The 27,636-nt window shown below is 41.1% G+C and overlaps 1 protein-coding gene and 1 long non-coding RNA gene across 2 annotated transcripts in view; one reads left to right on the top strand and one right to left on the bottom strand.

The window, feature by feature from the left end:
* Window positions 1-27,636, top strand: part of LOC122205377 — a 150,285-nt gene that overhangs the window by 23,023 nt on the left and 99,626 nt on the right. The gene's annotated exons all lie outside the window — the stretch shown is intronic.
* The window catches only part of MUSK (muscle associated receptor tyrosine kinase), a 91,244-nt gene that overhangs the window by 27,796 nt on the left and 35,812 nt on the right, over window positions 1-27,636 (bottom strand). Inside the window, exons 6-7 of the mRNA XM_042913734.1 lie at window positions 15,322-15,446; window positions 5,104-5,263 (exon numbers count right to left, since the gene is read on the bottom strand). Coding sequence (XP_042769668.1) covers window positions 5,104-5,263; window positions 15,322-15,446 — 285 coding nt within the window. The remainder of the gene's footprint in view (window positions 1-5,103; window positions 5,264-15,321; window positions 15,447-27,636) is intronic.

Raw genomic sequence — 27,636 nt, 5'->3', positions numbered from 1 at the left:
TTTGACTTGCTAATATTTTGCTAAGAATTTTTGCATCCGTATTTGTCAGGGAAAGTGGTCTGTAGTTTCCTTGTTGTATCCTTTAATCTGACTTTGGTGTCAGGGTAATGCTGGCCTTGTAAAATGAGCCTTGTAGCATTTCTCCCTCTTCAGTTTTTGGAAGAGTGTGAGAAGCATCGGTGGTAATTCTTCTTTAAATGTTTGGTAGAAATAGTACCTGTGCCTATTTTGGTGGCACCTGGCTCAGAATGATGCTCATTACAGGGATCATGGGCTGTCTTGTTGGTCTCTGTCATAGGGCCGAGGGTTCTAATGACAAAGAGAAGGCACCTGGCCAAATACCCAGCATCCTGGTGATTTTAAATTGTAACTTGAGCCTTTCAAGGTTGTGGCTGGAAGGAAATGCAACTTCCTGGTTCATAGGGAGAGGTTCCAAAAGTTCTCCTGACTTCGTTTGATGACTAACAGCAAATGTAAATGAGTCAGAAAGAAGTCTATCACATTTCTCGAACAACACATAAGGATCTGGACATACACATGGAAGAGTTTTGGGAAAATGAAGGCTGATCTTTATTTTTTTGTTTCCCTTCACGCGCTAGAAATATCATTAGACATAATCCTGAGCACCAGATCAGATTTTTCCATTCCCAGTTTTCCTGCTGGGATGAGTAAATAAACAGATGGAGTAAAAGCTTCAAAGTGAAACACAGAGAATGTGACAAAGGAGGCCGTTGACTACAGAACACTAGGGGAGGATGGGGATGGCTGACATGAGAGCAAGGAGAGTTTGGGTAAGGAAGCATTGCCAGAGAGTCCAAAGGAGTCACCATGTCTGACTCAAAGCTCTGCACCTCTGAGGCCAAAGGAGGGGGGCTGAAAGCAGGAATGCAGAAAGCAGATGCTGTATCCAAGCGCCAGGAGGTCTGGGGAGCATAAGACCATGCTTCTTTAAAATGATTCTGAATTAAGTGGCTAATGGATCTGTTTTTCACCAACGTGGCCTCACTTTCCTGGAATATTGCCTCAGGGAGCACCCCAGGATTGAGAGGTAGTTTTCAGTGATGGCACTGGGATCATCGTGAGGCATCTAGCAGATTTAACTAAAAAGAATGGGCCGAGGAGAGGAAGAGAAAATGGCAGATGTCTCCTGGGGTTCAGAGTCCTATTCCCTTGCACTCATGAGACACTCTCATTAGATCTGCCTGGGGAAATTTTAGGAAAGGTAGGGGAGCTTCAAGCCTCATAGTCAGTGGGACCCAACAGGAAAAACAGATCAGGGGATGAACAGAAAGATCGTGTCGTTTTTTTAATGAATTAGCTCCTTAAGGGAGTCCCTCTTCACTCATTTTAGTCACATTTTTCTCCCCATGTGCAGAAGGGTTCACATCGGTTACAGCACCTAACACTTGCTAAGTAGGCATTGCCAGGCCCATTGGCTACAGTCAGGTCCTTGCTGGTTACAGTCTAGATGACTGTTACCCCTACTTAGGTCACTGCTTCTCATCTGCTTTCAATTCTGCTGCTCTAGGAGATTTCTAGTCCTCTCTGCTGCTGTGTGCCAGTCCATGCATTTCCACGATCTTTTTCCTCATGCAGATACTTCTGCTATTTCCCCCCAGGCCACCATTGCTGATTGCCTCCATCCTCACTCGGTATTGATGCCTAAGACCACTTCTCCCTCCATCCTGAGACCCTGCCTTTCTCTGCTGCTTGCCATAACTTAAGGCTCTTTTTACCACCAGCAGATACCATTAATTTTTTAGTATCACAGTCTCCTCTGTTGGTATATTCCACTAATTAAGGAGTTGGATCAGGCTCTCCTTAGAGCTAGCTCAGGGATGCAGGGGTGATGTTGCTGTATACAAGATGGTAACAGTCATGCTCTATAGTCATTTCAGCATTTGAAGATCATGTCCATGCAGTGAATCTGCCTTGGTGTGATGTAGATATACCCATTATATTAGGTTCTCCTTCTTTATTGCCCTAGCATTGCCTTCACCCTCATCTTTGTATTTATGATGATAGGCTCTGAAGGTTGCTACCCTAAACAGGAGTCCCTCCAGCTTGGTATGTGGTGGAAAGGAGGAAGGTAGAGGAATTAAGAATTCACATATACATTTCATAGATTCCTTTCTCTGACCGAAATCCTAGAAGGGCGGTATAAATTAAGGAAAAAGCCAAAGCAGAGGGAGTTTTCCTGACTTATTTGGAACTAGAAGCAGGGAATGTTATAGGGATCCCTTGTTCTGACATGGGATGGCCACGTTTGTGTAAAAATGGTAGCATGACGTGGGTGGGTAGACAGCAGAGCTGGGTCAATCAGTCTGACTCTCTTGGATTTTATATAACATGAATGTGATCCAGAAGTTACTTCAGGCTCCAGATGAGGAAGGAGCTGAGTTGGAATTCAGCAGGCCCGCCTTCGTAGGGAGAGACAGGGTGACCTCGTTGCAGAGGTTGCAAAGTAGACTCTAGAGAGGGGCTTGATGAAGGATGTGACTGAGATGTAGAGGACTGTGCTGTTACAGGAGGAGCCTCAAAGCCTCAAAGGTGCCGAGCCAGCCAGGGGGATCCTCTGGGTCCTAACAAAGCCAAGAGATGAGATCACGAGTTCTCCAGCTGTAGATTTCACCAGAGAATGGGGTAGGGGTTTGTTCCAGAGGACACCACAGCATGTATCCAAGTCCCTTTCCCCCTGCCGTCTAGGGAGAGGCAGGAAGAAGGGAAGGAAGAGCCCTGGCAAGGAGTGAATATGTGAAAGACTGAATAATTATCTCAAGATTAGCAACATTAATTTTTCTCTTCTACCCTGTGGAGGTATAGGTTAAACTGGATTAAATCCGTTTATTTTATTTGATTTGAGTATTCATATGTAAATGTCTCTCTCTCTCTCTGTGTCTCTCTGTCTCTCTGTCTCTCTCTGTCTCTCTCATTCTCTCTCCAGGGTGGATAGATACTATAAATAGGTATTTATTTATTTAACATTGGTTTTAGATCAAATATCAAATAAAACATAAGATAGACTAGAATAATCCCAGGTTATTCAAATGCATCAAAAATTTTAATTCTTATCCCCTGGACCTCCTCATGGTCTTGTTTTTAAATGTTTTTTTTATCCATTATTATTTGTCTTAGACACCTTCCTCAAGCTGTCACATCTTAATGCATTCTACTACACTGCTACATTCTAGAATTTAGCTCCTATGGTTTTATCCTGACATCTGTCAGGCTGTATCCTGTATCTGTCTTCCTGTATCTGTATGTATCCTGTATCTATCCTGTATCTGTCTTCCCTGCACCAAGTCCTGCAGGTGTTGTTCAGACCTTCGTTATTCTTCTAGACTCCGGAATAGCCTCCTACCTGCACACGTGCCTCCTACTCTTTTCCACCCAACATCTGTTAACTTGACGACAGATATATCTGACCATATCGCTGGTCTCCTTCCTCTAAAATAATTAGATGACTTCCCACTGATTGAAGAACACGTTTAACCTGCTCAGGCTGTTCACAACTTGGCCAGAGCCCACATTTCAAACCTTTCTTCCCATTCTCCACCTCACTCCCAGTCTCCATCATGCTCTAAGCTTGCCAACCCACTTGCCATTTCCTGAACACAGTTTAACCTTTCTGTCTCGTGCTCCTGTCTCCTGCTTAAGTGGCTGCTCTTTCCCACACTTAAACTCTCTCTCTCTCTCTCTCTCTCTCTCTCTCTCTCTCTCTTGTTCTGCTCTTATACTCTGTTTATGCTTCTGCAATAGAACATGGTCTGTGCCATAATGTATATGGGTAACTGACTTCCTTTCTAGATTGAGAGTCCCTTGGAGGCAGGCACCACCCTATTGTTAATTATCCCATTTGTTACGTACGTGTGCATCCTGTATTCTACCTAATGATGGCCTGGATCGAGTAGTTAATAAATGCATGCAAGAGTATTTTATAAACAAGGTACTATATATAACAATAATTGTTTCCTTATTACTTGTTAAATTGAGTTGAATGTACTTTTAGAATTCTCACCATCCTCTGGCAGAAATCATTTCCCATCAGTGAAAATTCTAAAATAACTGATACGCTATATCAAGGTTCTACAAGCAGATATATCCCTGGAGAAGAAGGCAGAAGGAATCCTTGAATCTTCTTCACAGGCATGCTTTAGAAGGCCAGCCTTGTCCAATTCTCCCTGTATAGTTCTCTGTGGTCTCTATTCCCCTCATATTAAAATCCCAAACATTACTAGCAAGTTCCCCATCGTGGAAGATCAAAGAAGTGGCACAGCCATAAGAAATAGCAGGATCTGGGGAGCTGGCCCTGGGCACAGGTTCTGCCAGTGCCTGCCTTACATGTGAGGCCAAGCATCTCTGCTGACCCTTGGGCAGTAGACACATTCTGAGTGTAACATGCCTGGCATTTCCTGATACAGGGATTATTTCCATCTCTAGGAATTCCACAAATGTTCTCAGAAGCCTTTGGGGCATTTATATTTTAAAAATAAACCTTTATAACTCAACACAAATATTCTAGAAATCCATATGTCAGCTCTTTTCCTTGAAAACACCTGTAAATCTTGCTATCACTTTCATGAAACAGGAGAAGGAAAGGCCACAGAGTAGATCAAATACTCATAAGTAAAAATGCCCTCAAGAAATAGCCATGCAGAAATTGGCACAACCATGTTAAATATCTGCCAACTTTTTGAGAGCCCTGGAAAGTGTGATTGGCTCTATGAAAGAAAAAAAAAAAAGAGGGGGAGGGTGGGAAGAGAGAGAGAGAAGGAGGAAGGAAAGGAAAGAAAGAAAAGGTAAAACAGGAAAAGAAGGAAGGAGGGTGGGAGGAAAGAAAAGAAAGGGAGGGGGAAAAAGAGAAATGAACTCCTGGAAGCTGTTAACCCATCACTAGGACAGGTATTTGAGGATTTCATTTTCGAGGTGATAAATCTCCCATTGTCAATGATCTAGATCAACCTCTGGAATGTCCCCAAGGAGGAGAAATAGCCCAAAGGGGACTGGAGTAAGAAATAAAACAGATTTCCCCCCAAAGGTTGTGTGGAATAGTGCCAACTCTCTCTTCTCCCAGAGCAATGCAATTAGGAAAATCCATCTTACCTGCTATGCTAATGGTGGCCGCAGCCTTTGCAGTGCTAAATTTCTCTCCGTGCTTGTTAGTAGCTATGCATGTGAAGAGTCCTGGCTTAGTGATAAGCAGCTGCAGTCTTGAGTCAATCACTCGGTCTTTCACACTTTCCTGAATGGACCCAGAGGAAACCTGGTGGAGTAGAGGGAAAAAAGCAGATAGAATTAGGTCAAGGATTTCCTAATATGATGCACCAGGTTGACTTGAAAGAGAAAGTATTAAAGTGATGATCAAAAGGCACGGGTAGGTTGCAAAAATAGCCAAAACCTTTGTAGCTCTTCCCCCATAAAGTAGCGTCTCTCTCCATGCTTTGAATCTAAATTGGCCTTGTACCTATTTTAGAAAATCAAAAACAGACTTGTAAAATTCTTGCGCCCTGTGGCTTACTTTCTTGTTGCTCTTGGAGCCTGTGACCTCCTATGACCAACCCAGAGCTAGCCTGCTTGAGGAAGAGGCACACACGGTCCAGTTATCCCCACTGCCCCAGCTGGGAGCCAAGAACAACCACCACATATACAAGTGAGGCCATTCTAGATCAACTAGCTCCCAGTCCGCATGCCAGTCACAGGAACTAGATCAGCCACGATCACGAAATCCTGGCCCAAATCAGCAAAACCAGCCAGTCAACCCACACACTTACGAGCATTATTAAAAGGTTAGCTCCTGTTCTGTCCTCCACAAATGCACAACAGATAGATGGATGGTTGTGAAGAAAAATGGTTATAAAGCCAAGTCTGTTTCTGAGGCATGACTTGCATCCTGTCATACTATTCAAATCATAAAATCAAACGTCCTTGAAGAGTCAGGGTATCAATATTAACCTAATTGGCAGGTTAGTTTATGTGCTTGTTTATTATCATCATTTCAGCTCTGTGGGAAAGACAGCTGCCTAGCACTTTCTTTTTTTCTTTTTTTTTTTTTAATTTTTTTTTTTAACGTTTATTTATTTTTGAGACAGAGAGAGACAGAACATGAACGGGGGAGGGTCAGAGAGAGGGAGACACAGAATCTGAAACAGGCTCCAGGCTCTGAGCTGTCAGCACAGAGCCCGATGCGGGGCTCGAACTCACGGACCGCGAGATCATGACCCGAGCCGAAGTCGGACGCCCAACCGACTGAGCCACCCAGGCACCCCTAGCACTTTCTATTAGGTTGCAGAGTTAGAATTTGTGCCCCAGTTTGATCCCAAAGCCTGTGCTTTTAACTGTTATGTTAGAGTGCCTTCCCTAGCACTAGAAGAGAACATATGGAGATTTATTAGAAAACAAGAATGCCAACCTCAACAAATCACCCATAAACAAAACAAATGCATGACTTAAATGTCACTGTGAAGGTGGTGGCATGTTTTAAAGCGGCGATTCTATTCACTATTTTTTTGAGCACTGTACCATCTTTGCAATAATTATTCGTTAATTGTCACTGTTTGTATGAGGGGAACATGCCAGTTGGAAGGAAATCTGAATGGAATGACAATCAGTCAGTGATTCACCTTGACCTTATGTCAGAGGAGTGGCCTTGAGAGATCTCTCTCTGTCCCTTAGTGGGAAATGAGGCTGGGAATAAGAAACTTGGAGCCAGTTATTTTGCTATTTTGCCTGTTTTCACGGGTAGACCAGCAAGGGGATGGCAAGCCCTGGGGTGAAACCAGCTTTATTCTTTCTGCTGCCAGGTGTCTGGCTAGCCTTGGAACCAAATACCCTCTGTAGCAATTAAGCAGGGAAGTCTGCTCAATTAGCTTCTTTGACTTCTTATTCCTTCTATGCACTACTGTTTCCAACCTTTATGATAAAAATATCATGCGAGCATCCACTTAAGTCAGATCAAGTATTGTGGTAGCTTCCCCAGAAAAGCAGCCTGGACGCTGTGAGAAATTGACGAGGCAGAGAGAAAAATATCTTTAAGAGACATACACTCAGTTGGGAATTCAGATGAAATTCATCATTATCATATTTATCAGCAGTGCAACCTCTTATGGATTTGAGTTTCCAAGTTAAACAGAAAAGACTGAGTAGTTTGAAATGCAATGTTGGGTTCTCCCTGAATTTTAGGAGCAAAGCAACACTGAGAAAAAAACTAAAGACCTCAAGCCTCTATGCTCAGTCAACATGTTTTATGCTATTGAGATGTTTCCTTTATAAAGACAATCCCTTTCCAGTTGATAGAAGTGAAATCTATAGAACAATTGCCTTCTCCCTTTGCAAGCTTAATCCGTCCTTCAAGAACGAGGTGTGCACAATGCCTGGGAGATGACTTGGGAAGGAGTCTTTTCCCCAAGGTTGACGAAACTAGCGTTATTTTCATGTTCACACCTAAGAAAGTCATTCCTAAACTCCTCCTCAAGGTTAATGAAAACATTCTTGGTAGAAAAGAGGATGAGTTTTAAACTGGCTGACCTCTCTTCTCCTGGACTTCATCCGGGTGTTGAAGTAATTCAGCAAGGAGACCAACAAGCTATGAGGCTCATTGCTCGATTATGGCATGGCTCCTAAATGCTTTTCCTCCTGTTTTCAGAGGCCTTGCTTGATTCGGTTTGTGACTCAGGCACAGCAGGCCTTGTTAGTCAGAGAGCGAATTTGTTTTTCTTCCTTCATGGGTCATCCTGACCAACAGTTTCATATTTTTTGATGACCTAAAAATAAAAACCACCCCTTTCCCTCCATTTCGGTCTTTTTGCTCCTCAGGTTCAGGTTATTACGAGTTTTGACCAAGGTATGTCTCGGCAAAACCAAGTACTTAATTGAGGTGACTATATCTGGGATTTACAGTAAATATGTTATTTTCTGCAAGCCTGTCAGGCATACTGCCCTGAAGTTGCTGGATAAACAGCTCTGCTGTGTATGTGCGGTTCTCTTTCTGAGACAGTGACCTCAAAAAGAGGCAGGCAGACAGGAAACCCTGTCATAAATAGGCACCTTGGTTCACACCTGAGGTGATGTGTGTAAAAGCTTTTTGAAAGTGGCAAAGTAGTATTGACCTGTGGAATATTTTTATGTATCATTAACACATTAATAATGCTGTTTTGAGAGAATCTGTTCACAGGTACGAATAGTCTCATCACTTCGTCATGAATTGGCCTTAGCATAGGAAGGCCTCTGGCTTCAATGGCTCTGTCTTACAAACAGTTCCAGCTTGCTGAGAATGCCTCATGGAGCCATCGGGTATGGCCCAGCAGGGTCCATGTGTAGGGAGTTGGAATAATGTCTGTATGTGCGTCATAGAAAGAGGGCTAGGGGCACCTGGGTGGCTCAGTCGGTTGAGTATCCAACTCTTGGTTTCGGCTCAGGTCATGATCTCAGGGATTCATGAGTTCGAGCCCTGCATCAGGCTCCGTGCTGACAGTGCAGAGGCCTGCTTGGGATTCTCTCTCTCCCCCTCTCGCTCTCCCTCCCCTGCGCGCACGCTCTCTCTCTCAGAATAGATAAATCAACATTTGAAAAAAAGAAAAGGGGGTAACAGAATGAGAAAATCTTCCACATTGTTTCTGATCGACATCACCGTAGTTGCCTCTTTCAATCTGGCTGCTGCCATGTTTCATGTAATATATTCTAGCTGATACATGTAATTATCTTAATTAACACAGCTAGTAAGATGAGAAGACTCCCAAGCTCAGGTACTTCAAACCAAAAATACTACCTCTTAAAAATACATGTCAAGGTGAGCTGACCTTTAAGAGAATTCAAAAGCACAATCTTCCACATAGATAGTTTGGCTACTTATTTTTTATAAAATTCTTCTAAAAAAATTAAAATGATCCAGCTTTTAAAATCCTTTAAGAACTGTGTTTAATGGAGAAACAAGAGAGACATGTAATTTTTCTACATTTTTTACTTGAATGTGAAAATAATGGAGATATTACCAGTCTAACTTGAAATCAAGTCTGGTTATCGGAATAGAAGTTTGTTTTCTTTAAGAGAAGTGAGCTCTGCTCTATCCGTGTGAAACTACTACTTCCAATGTTGTAAAACAAAAGGAATATTACTACTCGTTCTGAGGTTCATCTGAGACTACAGATTTCCATGAAAAACGAATGACATTTGTGTACAAAGAGAAGAAAAAATAATTCTTGATCACTTCAGAGCATGTGGCTTGCCTTTCTCTTGTTCTTTGGTTTAACCATTCAGGCTTTTAGGTTATTGATGTGTTCACAGAGGCGGGGGGGAAAGGAGTCGTCACATCCGTTAGAGTACTCACTGTTCTCAGGAGTGTGTTAGTGAAGTTAGTTCATGAATTTGGAGTTAGTGAAGAACCACAGTTTAAACTCTGTTTTATTCTGTGCCAATTAGCTCCCAGCTCTGTATTCATCTTTGTTCAGTCCACCCTAGATAATACCAGGGCTGTGGGCTCTTCCTGTTCTCAGTAGAATTTTCTGGTTGCCCCTTGTGCATTAAATGCCTGAGATTGCCTCCATTTCCTGTGATTTGTGTCAGCATGAGCAAGATCGTCTTGGTTTCTGTTTGGACGCGGGTCATATCACCACGAACGAAACTTGGCTATAAGAGCAACCCTGTCTCTGACCATGAGAACCACGGATGTACTTCTGCTTTCTTCCAGAAGAAAGCCACTATTAGTTTGTTTTATTCCTGTTTAAGAATCAGAGGCAATGGGTCTATTTTGCTTCCTGCCTTTTGTGAATCACATCTTGAATCTTGTGAATCACATCTTTCTGTGAATCACATCTTGAATGATTAAGTTGGGGTCTCAGTAGGACCCAAACTAACTCAAACCATCAGACTCTTTTTTTATTACTCATGAACTCCAAGAGAGACTAATCATGTATCTTCCAGTTCTAGACTATTATGAGCCTTTGAAAACACTGAAGGTTTTGTAAAGCATGTGTCTTCCCATTTTCTTTATTCCTGTTTTCATAGAGGAAGACAAATCATTAAAGTCCTATCATCAGTTCCCCAGCTTTCTTAGGACATATTTTTACACTACCTTGAGAGGCTTAAGACAACTACAGTGACTTCCACAGAAGAGCCACAAAACACTGCCAAATAAGATTTGAAATTTCTTTTACTTACTTAATTTAGAGAGTGGCAGCACAAGTTGGGGAGAGGGGGAGAGGGAGAGAGAGAATCTTGAGCAAGCTCCACGCTCACTGTAGAGCCCAATGCAGGGCTCGATCCCACAACCCTGGGATCATGACCTCCTGAAATCAAGAGTTGGATGCTCAACTGATGGAACCACCCAGGCGCCCCAAGATTTGAATTATAGATGACACTTTAATTAGAGAGCTAAAGAAGAACAGGAACCTCAAGTTATTTGATTGTAACTTAACAAAAATGGAGAACTTTAACTCTGATGTCCTATTAGGGATCATTTTCTCCAGCCACCTGACACCTCTATCATTAAAAATATGGGAAAATCTGTTGCCGAGAGGTAAGTAGACTTCCCTACCATTACATTAGCTAAAGAGAGCCATTTCCAATTTAGTCTGCCAACCCCTCACCTATTCTTATTTCTGATACCTCATGTAGAAAGTCTGTAGAGTGACATTAATTCATTTACCATATTTCGAAGAGACAAGTTAAATTGGCTTTAAACACAAATGATGAGAAAAGTGGTTTTGTACAAGCATCAGAAAAGAAAAAACAACCCTTCAGCAAACACAGTAGTGAAAACAAAGTAATAAATGAGTTGTAGGCCCTAAAGAGCCTGCTTTTTGCAGGATGACATTATTAGTTCAGGTAGGTTTAGAATTAGTTCAGGTAGGCATCTTTTTCCTAGTGAACCACATCCACCGGAATTTCACACATGACATGCTTTGCTTCCCACACACCTCTCTCTCTTCCCTTCTTCCCTCCCCATGTCTAGTGTCCTACTTCTCTTTCCCGTCCTCGCCTTCTTTTCCTCTGTTTCTTTTTTTCTCCTCATGAGAACACTCCTTTGACTTTGAAATGTTGCTGTTAATATTTTGTAATACGACAACATATGCACACTGCAACCAAGATACGAAACAGTTGGAGAGAGACTATCCTGGGGGACGTGAGAAAGGGATATGGTTGAGGCCCCTCTAGATGACTCATCAAGGTTCGAGTTGCTTAGCTGTAGTGAGAGCCATCCTCACCCCACCCAAGGAACTGGTTTGAAAAAGTACCCCATCTTCTTTTTAAAAAAAAAATTTTTTTTAATGTTTATTTATTATTGAGAGACAGAGCATGAGCAGGGAAGGGGCCGAGAGATGGGGAGACACAGAATCTGAAGCAGGCTCCAGGCTTTGAGCCATCAGCACAGGGCTTGATGTGGGGCTCCAGCTCAAGAACTGTGAGACCATGACCTGAGCCGAAGTTGGACGCTTAACTGACTGAGCCACCCAGGCACCCCAAGAACCCCATCTTCTTAAAGCATGAAAGAGGGTCTTCAATAGGACCACCTGAAGGATTGACGTATGTCCCCTGCTGTGTAATAAAGGGTTAACTTATTGGACTCGAGGTGCTCAAACCCTGTACTCAAACCCAGAAAGGACTGGCCTTTGACTTGCTTCTAAGAGATAACCTCTCATCCTTTGGAAAAATTCTGCCTCGTAAGAGTGTCTTTGTATATCTGAGACCATGAGCCATGCCAGATGGTTTATGTTCAAGTGCAAATTATGGTGAATAGTTCTTTTTGTTCAGCAGGGACTCTAGGCTATGTTGTACCAGTTTGACCTTTGGAAGGGCTAGAGACTAGCTAAGGTCAGTCGTGTGAGCCCTCCATGCTTATGTAACTGACCTTCAGGAAAATCCCTAGACCCCAAGGCTGGATGAACTTCCTTGGTACAAGACGCCATACAGGTTGACATCATTGCTGGGAGATTTAGGTGCTCTCCATGGGATTCCACAGGGAGAGAACAACTGGTTACCTACTACTGAGTTTAGTCTGTATCCTTTCACTGTAATAAACTATAACCATAAGGATAATGGCTTTTCTGAGTTCTGTGGGTCCTTCTAGTGAATCATCAAACTTGAGGGTGGTCTTGGGGACCCTGACACACCTGCAGTTTGTTGACACAGCCAAGATGTATCTGATAACCACCTGTAAAATCGAAAGGGCAGAGCCGGGCTGCCTAACAACTCCAACAGAAGGAGAAAAGAGGGGGTAGCTATGTTCAGTGGTCTGGATCCAAGAGTTTGTGGATACAGAGGTTTTATAGAAGATCTGGTTTGGACTCATTTTCAGTCTTCCCCAAAGATCTTATGGGGGCATTGATGGGACCCTGACAGAAAGGCTTCCCATCAACAAACAGATTAGGGGCTAAGAAGGAGATTGCTGCCCTGAGGAAAATGGGTCATGGGGTCATCTTGACTATCCCTTGATTTCTGAAGAATCATGAATGTGTCCATGATGGAAAGAATTGTTTTAAATACTTGTTGGGCACAGTGGTGTAAAGCCAACTTAAAAGAGTGTCATTTAAATTAGAACTTTTCCTCTTCAATTACTGCTCCTCCCTCCTTCCAACCCCAAAGCTGTAGGAGTCTTAAGTAGCAGTTAGGAAGTGGAGGAAGAGCGAATGAATGAGTGTGAGAGAAGAAGCTAACCACAGGACTGTTGTGGAAGGCAGGTAGCATCCATGTGGTAGTCTTAAGAAAGAAAGGAAGGTGGGGCACCTGGTTGGCTCAGTCAGTAGAGGATGTGACTCTTGATCTTGGAGTTGTGAGTTCAGGCCCCACATTGGGTGGAGAGATTACTTAAAAAGGAAATCTTAAAAAAAGGGATGGGGTGGGGGGAGGGAAAGGTCCCATCTGTGAATTGCATTTGGAAGCTTTGGTTATTACTCAGGTTTAGGCACTTAAAATTACTAAATTGGGATGGTATTAGTGATTTAAAATCACCTAAGAGCAACCAGAAAAACCACAGAGCCTGTGTGAGGTAGACAGTAGTGAGAAAAGAACTTGCCCTACTGAAAACACTTGATGGGCAGAGAAAATACTAAATAAGGTTGTATTACATGGAAGTCATGCTTGGCCAACAGTTACAATGGTAATCTCAGCCCACATGTTTACTAACTCTCTGTTTTCCACCTGAATCCCAAAAGGTAAATAAAATCTAAAATTAGGAAAAATCAATCCATAGAAAGGTAGAAGGGTGTCATAATCAAAGGGCCAGAAATTTTCAGCAATTTCTGTAAGATACAAAGAGATGTGACTGGGTTGATAGAAAAATTAATATCAGCTAAGTTGCTGAAATCTAAAAGTTCACTGAGAGGAGAATGGATAAATTTTCCCTGTAGAGTCATGGAAAAATCCAGAGTTCAGATAGCAGGGCTGTAAGTAGGAGCCAACTTTGAGAGAGTCAGTAAAGTAGCAGAAGAGCGTTGCGAGCTATTATGTGTGCATATAGCACTAGGCTGAGACATTTGTCCATCTAAGACTTTCTACAGTAGGCTGAAAAAAATTAAAATCGTGAAAAAATACTTTTAACCAATGTAACAAACTGAGAAGCTTCTATTTTCCCTGACAGTTTTCCAACCCAGAAAAATTTGTTTCCTTTGGATGGCCTTGAAGAGTGAGGAGACAGAAATCAAAAGTCAGGTTCCATAAGGGTAAGAAGTCTAATAAGAGATACAATAAACTAACATCTCAAAGAACCGGATATCAGGGACATACCAATGTGAACTACAAGCGACCTAGCCTACATGGAATTGAAGACTGTGTTACAATGATCTGGGATGACCAAGGAGCTTCAAACTTTGAACTTAGTTTAAGATGGTCCAAGATAAGTAGTTGCCCCTGGTCTTTAGCAAAAATAAACAAAAATTCTTTCTAGAGAAAAGTACCTTTATCTAGACCTCGTATTAATCCCTGACCTTTCTTCCCCCAAAACAATGAGCCACAGGTAGTCAAAGATAAGTAGGCACACGAGGAAACAAAACACAAGGAACAAGAGTCAGCAGGAAAGCAGATAAGAGAAAGAGACCTAAAATGGCATCCCATCTCACTTGATTAAAAGCCAAAATTGTTTCAATACTCTACATAAAGCGTATATGACCCACAATTCCTAGACACACCCCTTACCTCTTTCTTCGTTTCTCATCCACCTCTCGTCATACTAACTTGTTATTCCTTTGATGTATGGCGTGCACCTTTATCTCAGAAACTTGCCCCAGTTTTCTTCCCATAGTTATCTACTACAGATAACTGTAGTTGTCTTACAGTTATCTCGTCCTTACCTCCTTCAGATCTTAGCTCAAAAGTCTTCATCTTTTTTGAAAAATTTATTCATTTTGAGAGAGAGAAAGGGAGAGAGGGAGAGAGAGAACATGCTTGTATGCGTGTGAATGGGGCAGAGAGAGAGAGGGAAAGAGGGAATCCCAAGCAGGCACCATGCTGTCAACACAGAGCCTGATGTCAGCCTTGATCTTATGAACCGTGAGATCATAATGTGAGCTGAAATCAAGAGTTGGATGCTTAAACTGACTGAGCCACTCAGGTGCCCCTGAATTCTCTACATCTTAATGAGGCTTCCTTGACCACTCTGTTGAAAATGGAATCTTTCTCCTAAGGTTGCACTTCTGTCTCATTTTCCTGCTTTATTTTCCTCCATAGTATTTGACACTATCTGCATAGAATATTGGTTTTATTTTTTGTTTGTCTTTCCCCATCATAGTGTCAGTTCTTTGAGGGCAGGGAACTTAACCTCTTTTGTTTGCTCCTATATCTATAATGCCCAGAATAGTGCCTGGCACCCGGGAGATGCTCAGTAGATATTTGTGGAATGAATAAATTTATGTGTAATATATGTAAAGTGCTTAGAACAGCTCCTGGCACATAGTGATCACTTAATATATGTCAGTTATTATCAGTATGAAAAAATGAATTAAAGATGGTTAAACTGACAGTCATGGGTTCTAATTCTGGATTACTTTTCATCAAAGTACCCTCCAGGAGTGACCTAATTCTTGAGCTGGTGAATTTTGTGAAAATTGTTTTACCTGTGTGGGAAGGAATTGCTACCATTTCTCTTTTACACAAAGGCATAAAGGAAAATTTGATTTTCTACTCTTCCGCATGATACAAGGAAAGAAGCAAACCCGTGGGGTTCAATTTCTAAGGCAGTGACTGCTAGGATGAAAATACTGGAAGGCTTTGAAAAATAGAGGTGCAGGTGGGAACAATGACAGAGATCAGGGTAACTTTACAAATATGTGGCCCATCCTGAGATTCCTCTCAAGTGATCTTCCCCAGACAAGTCCCCATAGCGATGGCACTCACGGCATTTCCATTTTCAATCCAGGTGATGGTGGGGACAGGGATGCCTGTTGCTGTGCAGCGCAGGGTCACAAAGGAGCCAAATGTGACATTGTGGGATTCAGGAGCCCGCAGGATTCTGGCAAAAACTGTTAGGAAAACAGAAGTGATGAGTGACTCTCCTATAGGGAATGCTCAAGCTGGAGTGGTCTTTTAAAAATGCAAATCAAGTCATGTTCTTCCATGTAGAACGCTTCCGTGTTCCCTCTGTATTACGGATACGCCCTGGCTTCTAAGCCATTTATGCTTTAACCCTACATTTCTCACCACCCATGGATGCTCCGGGCTTATTTCCACCTTAGGAGCTTGTCCATGCTGTCCCTCGGCCGACAGCACTCATCCCCCAGATCTCCATGTGGCAGTTCCCTTGTATCATCCAGTCTCTGAGCGGCATTTCCTCAGAAGGGCCTTCCTCGACCACGCAACATAGAGTGTAACCTTCCCCCATTCACTTTCTCATCATCCTGGTTTACTGTCTTTCCAGACCTTACCACTATCTGAAGTTATATTTCATTTGTCTAATGCCTACCTCCTCCCCGTCCCCCCCATCCCCCAGTAGATTGTGAGTTTTCAGCAACCAGAAACCTAGCCTGTTTGTTCAGTACCCAGAAGAGTGCCTGACCAAAGTAATAGTATTTAATTAAGTAATGAAATGATTAGTGCTTTATATCTTCAACTGTGTCATGGTGGGAGGACAGACAAAATCTGTCAAACTTTTTAGAGAATGCGATGAGCACATCGGGCCCCAAAGAAACATTTTAGGCCAAGTGTGAGCAGGGGAATATGTAATTAATATTCCATTCTGAGACGGAATCCCTCCTGATTAGATAAGAGAAAGTTCCGAGAAGATATGATTTGACAACTGGATGTTTTTGGCAGATTCTAATTTTATTATTTATTTATTTATTTATTTTAATTTTACATGCTTATTTATTTGAGGGGGGGAGGGGCAGAGAGAAAGGGAGAGAAAGAGAATCCCAAGCAGGCTCTGCCTGGGCAGTGCAGAGCCCAACGTGGGGCTCAAATTCACGAACCATGAGACCATGACCTGAGCTGAAATCAAGAGTCAGGTGCTTAACCAACTGAGCCACTCAGGCCACCCTTGCAGATTCTAATTTTAGATTTGCAGGTTCAGATTAATTCAACTTCCTATTTTTTGAAATTGAGGACTCTAAGAGATGGAATCTAGAAGAGCATGTTAGAAATACGATGTTGGGCCCAAAAGCCAGAAGAAAGGAAAAGCAAGGAAGCCTCCATCTTCAAGGCATGAGGTGGTTAAAAAAATGCTCCAAATGTTTAAAATACAGCTGAATCTACCCCCAACATCCCCACCCCCCCACCCCAAACAAAACTGAGCCGCTTTTAGTTAAGTCCTGTGGTCTGATTACCAACCTATAAAAAGCTGAGGTTAAGGAACATGTGAAACAACACTATGGGGATGCAATTTGTTCAAATCCAGAATATAGACAGTTCTGCAGAACAAATTATTTAGTTTTCTCAATAAATAAAATGTATCAGGAAGTAAAAAAGAAAGAGGGAACAATCATAGAGTTAAAAAGACTCAAGAGGCATAACCCCAGATGCAATGTGTGGATCTTATTTGGATTCTTAATTCAACAGGTCAGATATAGAAAGATATTTTGATACATTTGGATAAAAATTACACAGTCCTGGTAGTAAATGGTACTGAGAAATGAGTGCTAATTGGGGATGACTGGAGTAATGAACATGGCATTATATCTTTTAAGAAAAAAATCCTTATAGTAATGTACGTATTGGTTGATTGAATTAATGTCTGGGATTTGCTTTAAAAGAAACCAGAAGCAATAAAATAGTAATGGAATCAAGGAAACAAAAATGGTAGGCTGTTGATCATTGTTCCCCAATGGGTAATGGGAACATGGGAGTTCACTATATTACTGTAACTACTTTTTTGTAAGGTTGAAAATTTTATAATAATATTTTTAAAAAATGCTGTGGAGCCTACCCCACAGCTCCAGAAAACATGTGATGAGATACCCACTTCATCTGCTATTGAAATAACATCAAGTTTTAGAAAACCCCAAAACTGAAGAAAAGTAAGGCTCTGAGAAGGAAGATTTGGCAGAGGCATCTGTCCTAAGAGCCTCGGAAATATCTACAACAGTTTTAGATCAAAATTCAATGGGGGACGATTCTAAATTGAAACAAAGTGTGGGACTCTGAAAAATTTCCCGAGCAGGTGATGTTTCCAGCTGGAAAATTCCATAGCAAATTGAGTGACAGTAGCCATCATGGTCCGCAGGGTTGGCCTCAAGTGTGAGTGGCCCTGTGTAGTCTCATAGGGCACCGTGCTAAGAGGGCCCCACGCTTGGTTTGATTTTCTGCTGTCCATGTCTTGAAGTTACTAGTGATTTTTGAATTAAGGGCCCCAGATTATCATTTGCACCTGGCCCACAAATTATGGAGCCCGTCCTAAAATTGCTGCCTTAAAAGAGAGGGTGAAGTCTGTACCTCTAGGGGAATCCCGGGAAAGCAAGGCTCCAAGGTGAAATAGGAAATAAAAAGTTGCAGAATGCAAGAGTCCGAAGGAAATGTCAATCAAGACTAAGTGACAGAGGCTGTGCACATTGGAAATTCTCAATTTCTCAAGAAGGCCAGCCAGCTAGGAGGCGATACACATTTCTTCCGAATATACCAGAGTGACACATGGTGACCCATCTGATCACTTGACGGGAGATTTCTCCCAGCTCGGTCTTAGCTCACAGGTTGTGAAGTCTTGACAACTGACACAGACTGGCATCCCAGCAAGGGCGCTCCCAAGTATTCTCTCCTTTTCTAACATTTTCTGCAAACAATAATGGAGACCTAGATTGCACAACATATCTGAATCCACGTTCTTCATTTGGTTGAAATAACTTGTTGGGGTTGGGGCGATACTTGTGTGTCTTACATTTTTTTGAGCGTGAGACCCATCATCTTATGGGTCCCATTGACTCTCAGAATCTGAAAAAAAGGAGGATCCTTGACAGATTGGGAGTGGGATTATTTTAATCCCATAGGTGCTGGAAAAGTGTAGCCAGCAGCCGCTGCAGATAATGCTTTACTCTTGAACCTGAATGAGAGCCTTCTGGCTGAAGAGGAGAATAAGAAATTGGAAAAGAATGAAATCTAGACCCTTCTTTTTGCTTTAATTTATAGAGGCAAGAGTTTTCATTTGGGAACCATAAATTCTTCCTGCAAATGCAGTAATCAGGGAGGGTTTATTTTGTTCTAATTTACAGCTTTTTTTTTTCTTTTGGCTGGTATTATTTGGAATATCACTTGGGCTCATTGCAAAACTTTTAATGATCTATATTGCACAACACAGCTAAGCATAAAGTGACATGGTAAAGAAAATAGAGTCGATGACCATTTGAGAGCTCAATAGGACCTTGCAGTGAATTTACTTAATATACTGCTCTGTCCCATATCAAAACCTTCTGGGGGGTCCAGTGGGCACAGGATGGTACATAAAGGAGAACTGTTAGCATTTTCAATGACTTCATGAAGGTGTGACTGTGCTGACAAACAACTGGTCTTCTCCTCTAAAAGGACAAATATACCCTTGGCTGACCATGGGTTTCATTGTGTGATTAAAAGAAAAACCTTTTGAAAAAAAAAAAAAAAACCAAAAAATTTTATTTTTCTGAGTTGGTGTCTCAGGATTTTATAGTATGATAACCCTGCTACACCCAGAGTCTAGACATTTAGATAAGGACTTGAGGTTAAGACGTCCATCCTGAGTTCCCATTTTGCTCTTCCTGGGCACCTTTTATTATTATTTTTTTTAATGTTTTATTTACTTTAGAGAGAGAGACAGAGCATGAGTGAGGCAGGGGCTGAGTGGGGCAGGGGCAGAGAGAGAGGGAGACACACAGAATCCGAAACAGGCTCCAGGCTCTGAGCTGTCAGCACAGAGCCCGGTGTGGGACTCGAACTCACAACCTGAGATCATGACCTGAGCTGAAGTCAGACACTTAACTGACTGAGCCACCCAGGTGCCCCCTGGGCACCTTTTAAAGTAACCACTTAAAGTGAAGCTGAGAAAAGTTAGTGACCTCTGCCCCAATCACCTTATAAGTATAGGTGCTTGGTACCCTGCTCTCTGTCTTCTCTGTGACCTGGGTCAGAGATCTGCCCTTCCCTAGGCTCAGGGCATGCTCCTCAGACCCATGTTTCTGGGATTTGTAAATAATAAAGCTCGTGATTCTGCTTCCTTTGTGTGGATGTGTTGAAACTATGCCTTTGATCAAAATGATCCCATGGGTTTCACTTCCTCAAAGTGGGAGCCGGGATGCTGAAGGAGCTACTTGCCAACCCCATGTGGGTGGCTTGTGCCCCCTCGTTTGTCAGGTCACGATCTACCGGCTTCTCAACACACATTAAGTCTAGTGCGGTAGAAGGGAAAAAAAAAAGGCCAGGAATTAAAGGGAAGCTGTTCTCTTCTACATGCCTACATTCTTGCCAAAAGATAAAACAGGACCTTGCCCCCTTTTTTTCATTATTGAAAGATGGCTTTCACCGTTCTTGCCAGTTTCCTTCCCCCAAAGAAGGTCACAGATGTCTCCTTATCAAAATGTGTCTCAATACATCTCCTTACCCTTGTTTGTGTTTCTTCGTGGCACTTACCACTGTGTCATAACTATCGATTTGTTTGTTTGTTAGTTGGCTGCCTCTTCCTCTGGAATGTAAGCATCACAAGGCCAGAGCTTGCTTTGCTCAGTAATACAGGCTGGTTGATAGACAGCCCTGTGTGGCACATGGTAGGCATTCGATAAATATTTGGTGAATGAGTGAGTGAATAAGTGAATGAATGACTCTTCTGATTGGTGAGACTGGAGAAAAAGACTTGTCTGTGTTAGGAGTATCTCAGTCCTCTTGGGGCCATCATTCTCCCAGCTACTCTAAACAAGAAGGGTATGGGGTTAATGTGCAGTGAGGGTCCCGGGTCAGGGCTTCTCCATCCTATAATATTAAAGAGTGGGGAGGGGTTGAGGAGGATGAGGAAACAAGTTATGTTAGTCGAATTCTTGGATGAAAAACTAGAAAGTTTTATTTTTTGATTCAGCTTTATCAGCCGTAAAACTGATATTTTTATACCCATCTGTGTTTGTTACCAGTTCCAAGCATAAGAGGTGGAGGAGGGATGAAAGAAATTCCATCATATTTATCAGACATTGGAAACAGTAAATCCAGTTGTAATTAAAAACAAATGCCAGCCTAACCTCCATGGATAATAATACACTGGTAATAATAAAATTAAATGTAATCCAATAATAAACTCCCATTATCTTAGTGATAGCCCCAAACCAAAAATGCATTCTAGGTCATCAATTTTAAAAGTAATGTGATATGTTTCATATCAAGTAAAATGTCCATTGTATATCTCTAACTTGCGTTTTTTTGTTTTTTTTTTTTTGCATGCAAGACTATGTTAAAATGTTTTTGTTACATAAACAGACTACTTAATAGAAGGGGTATAACATTACTTAGTAATTTGGAAAATGTTTGCAACTGTTTTGATATGGATTTTTAACATGATGCAACTCTTCTTTCTGTAAATAGTCATATGCATCATTCTCCAATTCACTGTAAGCTCTATCACACTTGCTTTCCTGTGGCAAACGCATTATTGTTCACCTGCATCATGGGAAATACACACGGGCAATCTATTTATCCCTGGGTTTTCTCTCATGGGATTTATTCATGAGTTTTGAGCTTTGATTTCTCTTGGGTAAGTTTACAGCGCTAACTGCAGGTTGAGAATCCTATATTCAGAATTGGGCTGAAGCAGCCACTGATTCCAAAGTCCTTTATATCATAACTATATTATATTCTCATCCATACCTCCTTTCTCCCTCCCCCCCTTTCCAATTTCTAAAGCACTTTCAGAAACATAATAAATGTTATTACTGATTGTCATTTTAAGGGGTGATTTGAATTAGTAATAAGGAGATAGAGCTATTATTCAGTCTGAAATTGCACACTGGTGCAATGGAAAGCCTAGGGCAGGGGACCCAAATTAAGTCCTGAAATTAATGACCAGTTCAGCTTGAGATGAATTACTGCTTTTGTCTTGTTAAGGGAGTATGACCAGAGGAATACTTAGGTCCCTTATAAATTCTGTTTCAGAGCAATTATCTCAAAAGGACACAATGAACTCACATGGATTTTATTTTCTCTCATTTTTTTCCTTTATTTATTTTGTTCTGGTGTCCTTTAAAGAGATTTTTTTTTTCAGGTTACTGGGTTCTAACCAGCAATGTCTGATGGAGGGAGATTGAAAGCAAGCAAAAACAAAAATTAAAATCACACAGGAGCTGGTGAAATGGTTTTATCTAAATTTAGTTGTAAGAAGCCTGATGTTTAGAAGTAGAAAGGGGGTGCTGGTTCAAATAATACTAGCCTAAGGTTTATTCCTAAAGCCGAAACTGTATTGCATGAGAACTTGTGAATCTGATCCAGAAAATATAAAGCACAAAGTTTGAATCTTCATGAGGGTAGAAGGTGCTTTCTTGGAAGAAGAACTGTTATTCTACAGTAGGGTTTTTCCCCAAACAGATTTGATTTCCCACTACTTTCTTGTAAACGTAATTCCACTAAATATAGGTATATGTCTGTGTGCCATTAAAACTAATTTAAATTTGATTGATTTGATTTGGTTTGGAGCAGTTGCATAATACTTGTCCCCTTGAAGTAATAACAATAAAAACCTAAGCTGGCATCTTGACATTTTTATATCTCTCCAAAAATTGTAACACCCTCCCTCCCCCCCACGTACTCCCCTGAGAAGCTTTTTCCTTTTCCAATCTGTGTGAGATTTCTGTTCTCATGCTGATTTATGCCATTTTGTTTGCATTTTCAGAGTTGACTTAATAAAAAGTAAATGGTCGATAAATACATTATAAAATAAAGCATCGCATCTCATAATACTCTGTTAAATGCTGACAGTATTCCCCGTACATCATTTTATTTCCTAAAAAAAATAACGGCACTTAGACTTGTTTATAAGGTCGGCAAAAATAAACAATTGAATAGAACCGTACATTGGAAAAGAAGCAGTGCAGAAAGAAAAAAAATACCTTTAGTATCTTGTTCAGGTTCACTTTCTTCTATTAATAGAAACGAGACAAACACACACAATAAACACACAAACAAAAACAACACATCATGAAAAGGGAAAATCTTTGAGCACAGAAATATCAGTTGTGCAACAAGATTAATTAGAATCTGCTTGTTTCTTATTTCAGTAAGAAACATGCAATCAAGGGAAACTGCTGACCTTTACAAGCAAACTATTAAAGGACATAAAATTTCAAATTGCTACTTTTAGTCGGGCAGTACTACACAGAAAATAAACTCCAGCATACCCAACAACATAGCTCATTCATGCATTTTTGTTTTAATGTTGACAATTACCCTTTCTTTCAAGGCAACAGACTGCCTACTATTCTGATAAATTGTGTTTTCCCTTTGTTAGCATGGCTTCTCCTTTTACAAGGTCCTGCTGTGAAGGCAGTGAGGTTGACTCTGGGATCTCAACTATCATTTCTATGGCAATAGACTCATGTTGTGGTAAACAGAGGATTAGGGGGTTTCTGCAGAAGAGAGTCTACCACCAGCGGAGATTGTCTCCTACCAACTCCAGGAGGCTGCTCAGCGAGCAGAGAGGAGCAAACCATTATCTTGCGTAGGAAACTACCAGTGGAGCAAGCGACAAAGAAAAATGTAAAAATGTCTACATCCGTATGCAGAATTGAGAATTTATAATGGTTTTAAATCCTAGAAGAGAAGACAACCAAATTAATTGTTCCAAAATGTTTAACATAATACTGTATCAGGTGCAGATCTCATATGGAGCTTTCATTTTTCTTTCCTGAGAAGTTTGTGTCAATTTAGACCTTTTGAATTAGCGACAAGCCAATTGCAACATTTGTTCAGAAGTATAAAATAGCAATACTTAATGATAAGATCTTGATAATACATTTGCGTAGTTCTTCACAAGTTATGGATATCTTCATGTACATTATACATTATCCCCTGTACCCAGATCATATCCCTGTGATTAAACCTAATTGATTCAATAGGATTCAGTTAAACCTAATTCAGCCCATTTTCCAGACAAGGAATCTGAGACTCAGGGCTTTGCTGCAGGTACAGAGCCAGAAATGCCACTTCAGTTTTCAAACCTCAAGTTCTGTGTTCTGACATAGCATCATCATAAGAAGCCCTCGTTTTTTTGCACTTAATACCCAGTCCTAAATTTAAATGAACTTTTAATTTCCTATTTCAATTTTACCCTGACTGAACATTCCCTGTCTCCACCACCCAGGCCAGTGACACATTCCCGTTTTATTTTTTCAAAGTCTACTTGAAAGTTGTAAATTGAGGAACGTCGGGTTGAGTGTCTGACTTCGGCTCAGGTCATGATCTCATGGTTTGTGAGTTTGAGCCCGCATCGGGCTCACACACACACACACACACACACACACACACACACAAAAAAGTTGTGAATTTAATACATTTATGGTTAAAAGGACAGTTAGAAGTTTTCTGTCAGATGGACCTAAACAAAGAAAATCGTTTTTTACAACACCCCCAACAGTGCCTGGTTTTAGACACCAGTTTTTTCATACTGAAAACTGGTCATATGGACCCTTGGAACAGCAGTGACCCCCTGTTTCTAACATAGACGTTAATCAGGAAAAATCAGTGAAGGTCCATGCTTGGGCCAGATTAGACCTGACAAATTGTGTCTGAATGCCTTTGGGCTAGGCGTGTTTTCCTAGTTTCTCAACACAATTGTGCTTATTTCTAAATCTCGTTTTTTGTTTTTTGTTTTTTTTTTTTCCACCAGCCGAGTAACTATGAGTGGCTGAAATGGGCATGCACTCCTATGGGAATATTAAGTGTCTTCATTCCCTGGCTGCTATTATCTCCAAAATGTTTTCCACCAAAGTTCAAAGGCCTCAGTAAAATTTGAGAATCTTATTCCCCCCCCCTTTTTTTTTTTTTCCCTCTCTTACACTACTCTTTTTCGGGTCCCAGAGCAAGTGCAGGTAAATTCTGAGTCTCTTTCAGTTTTGCTCCAGTGGTCTTTTACTGGACCGTTCTTCAGCATAGACCGTGAGGACTGTGCTGATTTCCCTGTGTGATCTTTCACTGTGTGGTTGTCGTCACTGCTTTCATCTTGCTTGATTGGGTTGGAATTGGGAGCAGTGTGACGTTTCGAAAGAATGTACCCATTTCTTCCACTGTAGATCTACAGAACCGATTCAGGAGATGAAAGATTGTCTGAGATCTGCTGTTTTCCTAGGAGTTGGCTTAGCAGTTCTACCGGAAATTACATGTTCATAGAGAGACTGTCAAAGTTTCTTTCTGTGGGCAAGAGCAGATATGCAGCTCTGTATGTATATATTTATATATGCTGATATATTCATATACACTTGCACCGTATTCACACATGTACACACACAATCGAGATTACTTTAAATTAGAGAAAATAATGCAAGGATAATCTGCAAAACCTATCTAAGCTTGAGTACACTCATTCAGTATATGAGATTGTTGGTCATTTCAAGGTCAGACTGCAGTCCTAATTTTTTCATGTGTCTTGCTTGCTTAGCCTATGATCCCTCTTGACCTTGGAACTTACTGTTTTGCCACCTATCAATTTGTAAATATTTGGCTTCATGGTCTTTATTCTCATTTAACTGCTTTATATGTAATGCATCAGCCTTGTCTTCCAGACTGATGTGTAATCAACCTCCTTTCCAGGGCGGAGGCAGGGAGTGGCACAGAATACTTTTGTTGTTTTCTTTTCTCCCTAAAGTTTAGCAGTGTCTTGTAGAAAAAAGAGCATACTTAAAAAGGGACCTGGGCAGTGATTCATTTCCCTTCTCTGCTTTTTGGGACTTGTTCAATAAGACATTTAGAATAAAGAATCACAGCGGTGCCTGGGTGGCTCAGTTGTTTAAGTGACCAACTTCGGCTCAGGTCATGAACATGTACTCTGTGAGTTTGAGCCCTGCGTTGGACTCTGTGCTTGACAGCTCAGAGCCTGGAGCCTGCTTTAGATTCTGTGTCTCCCTCTCTCTGCCCCTCCCCCACTCATCTTTTGTCTCTCAAAGAATAAATAAACATTAAAAAAAATTTAGAACAGAGAACCGTGGACTTCTCTTAAATTGGACTAATCTGAAATATAAACAACATCCAAGTTAAATAGTATATCCTTCATTTTTTTGAATACTTTGAATTATGGGCAACTCAGTATACCATAGCAACCCATTTAAAATACTCTGTTAAAATGAACATACATACATATATATATATATATATATATATATATATATATATATACACACACACATACACATTTATATATTCTAAATCAAACCAAAATCAGTCTCTTTATGATTACCACGCACAAGATTTAGTTTCTACTTCTATCCACTGGACTAAAAAGAAAAATCCTTCAAATATTTTCATTTTTCCAAGCTTGCTAACCCCAGTTCCCTATGTTGATTGCTCACTTTTGAACTTTCTTATCGTACTTTCTTTTTTAAAAAAAATTTTTAATGTTTATTTTTGACAGAGAGAGACAGAGACAGAGGGAGACACAGAATCTGAAGCAGGCTCCAGGCTCTGAGCTGTCAGCACAGAACCTGACGCGGGCCTTGAACTCACAGACCGTGAGACCATGACCTGAGCTGAAGTTGGACGCTCAACCGACTGAGCCACCCAGGGGCCCCTCTTTTTTTTTAATTTTTTTTAATGTTTATTTTTTTTTAAATTTTTTTTTTAACGTTTATTTATTTTTGAGACAGAGAGAAACAGAGCATGAACAGGGGAGGGGCAGAGAGAGAGGGAGACACAGAATGGGAAACAGGCTCCAGGCTCTGAGCCATCAGCCCAGAGCCCGACGCGGGGCTCGAACCCACGGACCGCGAGATTGTGACCTGAGCTGAAGTCGGACGCTTAACCAACTGAGCCACCCAGGCGCCCCAAATGTTTGTTTATTTTTGACAGAGAGAGAGCATGAGCGGGGGAGGTTATCGTACCTTCTTAATTTACCTGTTTGTGGTCCCCAGACAGAAACTAACACACACTTAGAGAGTCCCACAAATTCGAAGAATAGTAGGACTCTTTGTAATATTCTACTTCTATGACTATAAATTTGCTTGAGTTTTTATCTGCATTTATGTAAAAACACAGCTAGGTCATATCCCATTGCAAATCGTGAATATCCAACACCAAGAAATGTTTTTCCTACGTGATTCACTGTATTAGTTGATAGGAGAAGAAATTTGGAGGGGAAATGTATTGTTATATAGGAGGAAGGAAAGCCATCAAGATTCCCTTGCATAAATGAACACATTTAGTATGATGATGTAGGTCACCAAGATCTTGTGGAAGAAAGAAATGGACCAGAAGAAAAAACAGGCAGTACTTTGGGATGGCTCCCATTCTTCAGACTACAAGAGTGAGGAGAGCCAAGATCATAGGATTTTGGTCACCTAGAGCTGAAGTCTCAATGGAAGCTACAATAGCACATTCTTTGCTCTTTGTAGAATGACATTGGTTATCATTTTCTTCATCGGCAATACCTTAAAGACATCTCTGACCATCTGGTAATGTCAGGACACCATTTTAGGGCTTTTTCATTTTTGAATGAAATGATTTGCACAAAGCAGTTAATATAGCAACTAACACACAGCTGGAAAGTACCGGAAGCTCATTTTGAAGCGGGGTCTTCTAGCTTGCTCTTTTATTTATTTATTTTTTCAGAGCTATTTCCATCTCTATGGTATCTTCCTGGCTGATGAAAGCTGTTTCTCCAACTGCCTTAGAAGAAAAAGCGCTTATTTCATTTTTAAATTTCAATCTGCCTTAACGAGCTATGTTCCAGATACTTACTGCGTTGAGTACCCTTTGTGTTGGTATTAAAAGCATGTGCTGAAATCTATTCCTCGCTGAGAAGAGAGGAATCATTCTGTAGAAGGAGAAATCCATTCTCCAGACCTTATTAAGACATGGATGCTAATCCATACTAGATTATGGAGTCCGTTCTTAAATCGGCTCCGTTCGTCTCCTAGTCTAGCATCATATTTCAAGAACTGTTGTGTTGGAGATGCCTGGTAGAAGACAAGTACCACAAACAGCAAAAAAGGGGGTATTTTAGTTGTTTTCTTTTTTATTTAAAATTGGCCCAGAGGATTGTTGAAAAGTAATCCTGTTAAGGCTCTGTGGTACTCTGTT

Source organism: Panthera leo, chromosome D4, assembly GCF_018350215.1.
Source record: "Panthera leo isolate Ple1 chromosome D4, P.leo_Ple1_pat1.1, whole genome shotgun sequence".
In the NCBI taxonomy this organism is placed as follows: domain Eukaryota; kingdom Metazoa; phylum Chordata; class Mammalia; order Carnivora; family Felidae; genus Panthera; species Panthera leo.
Note: the sequence above shows the minus strand (reverse complement) of the source record. Positions and strands in the feature narration are given on the sequence as shown.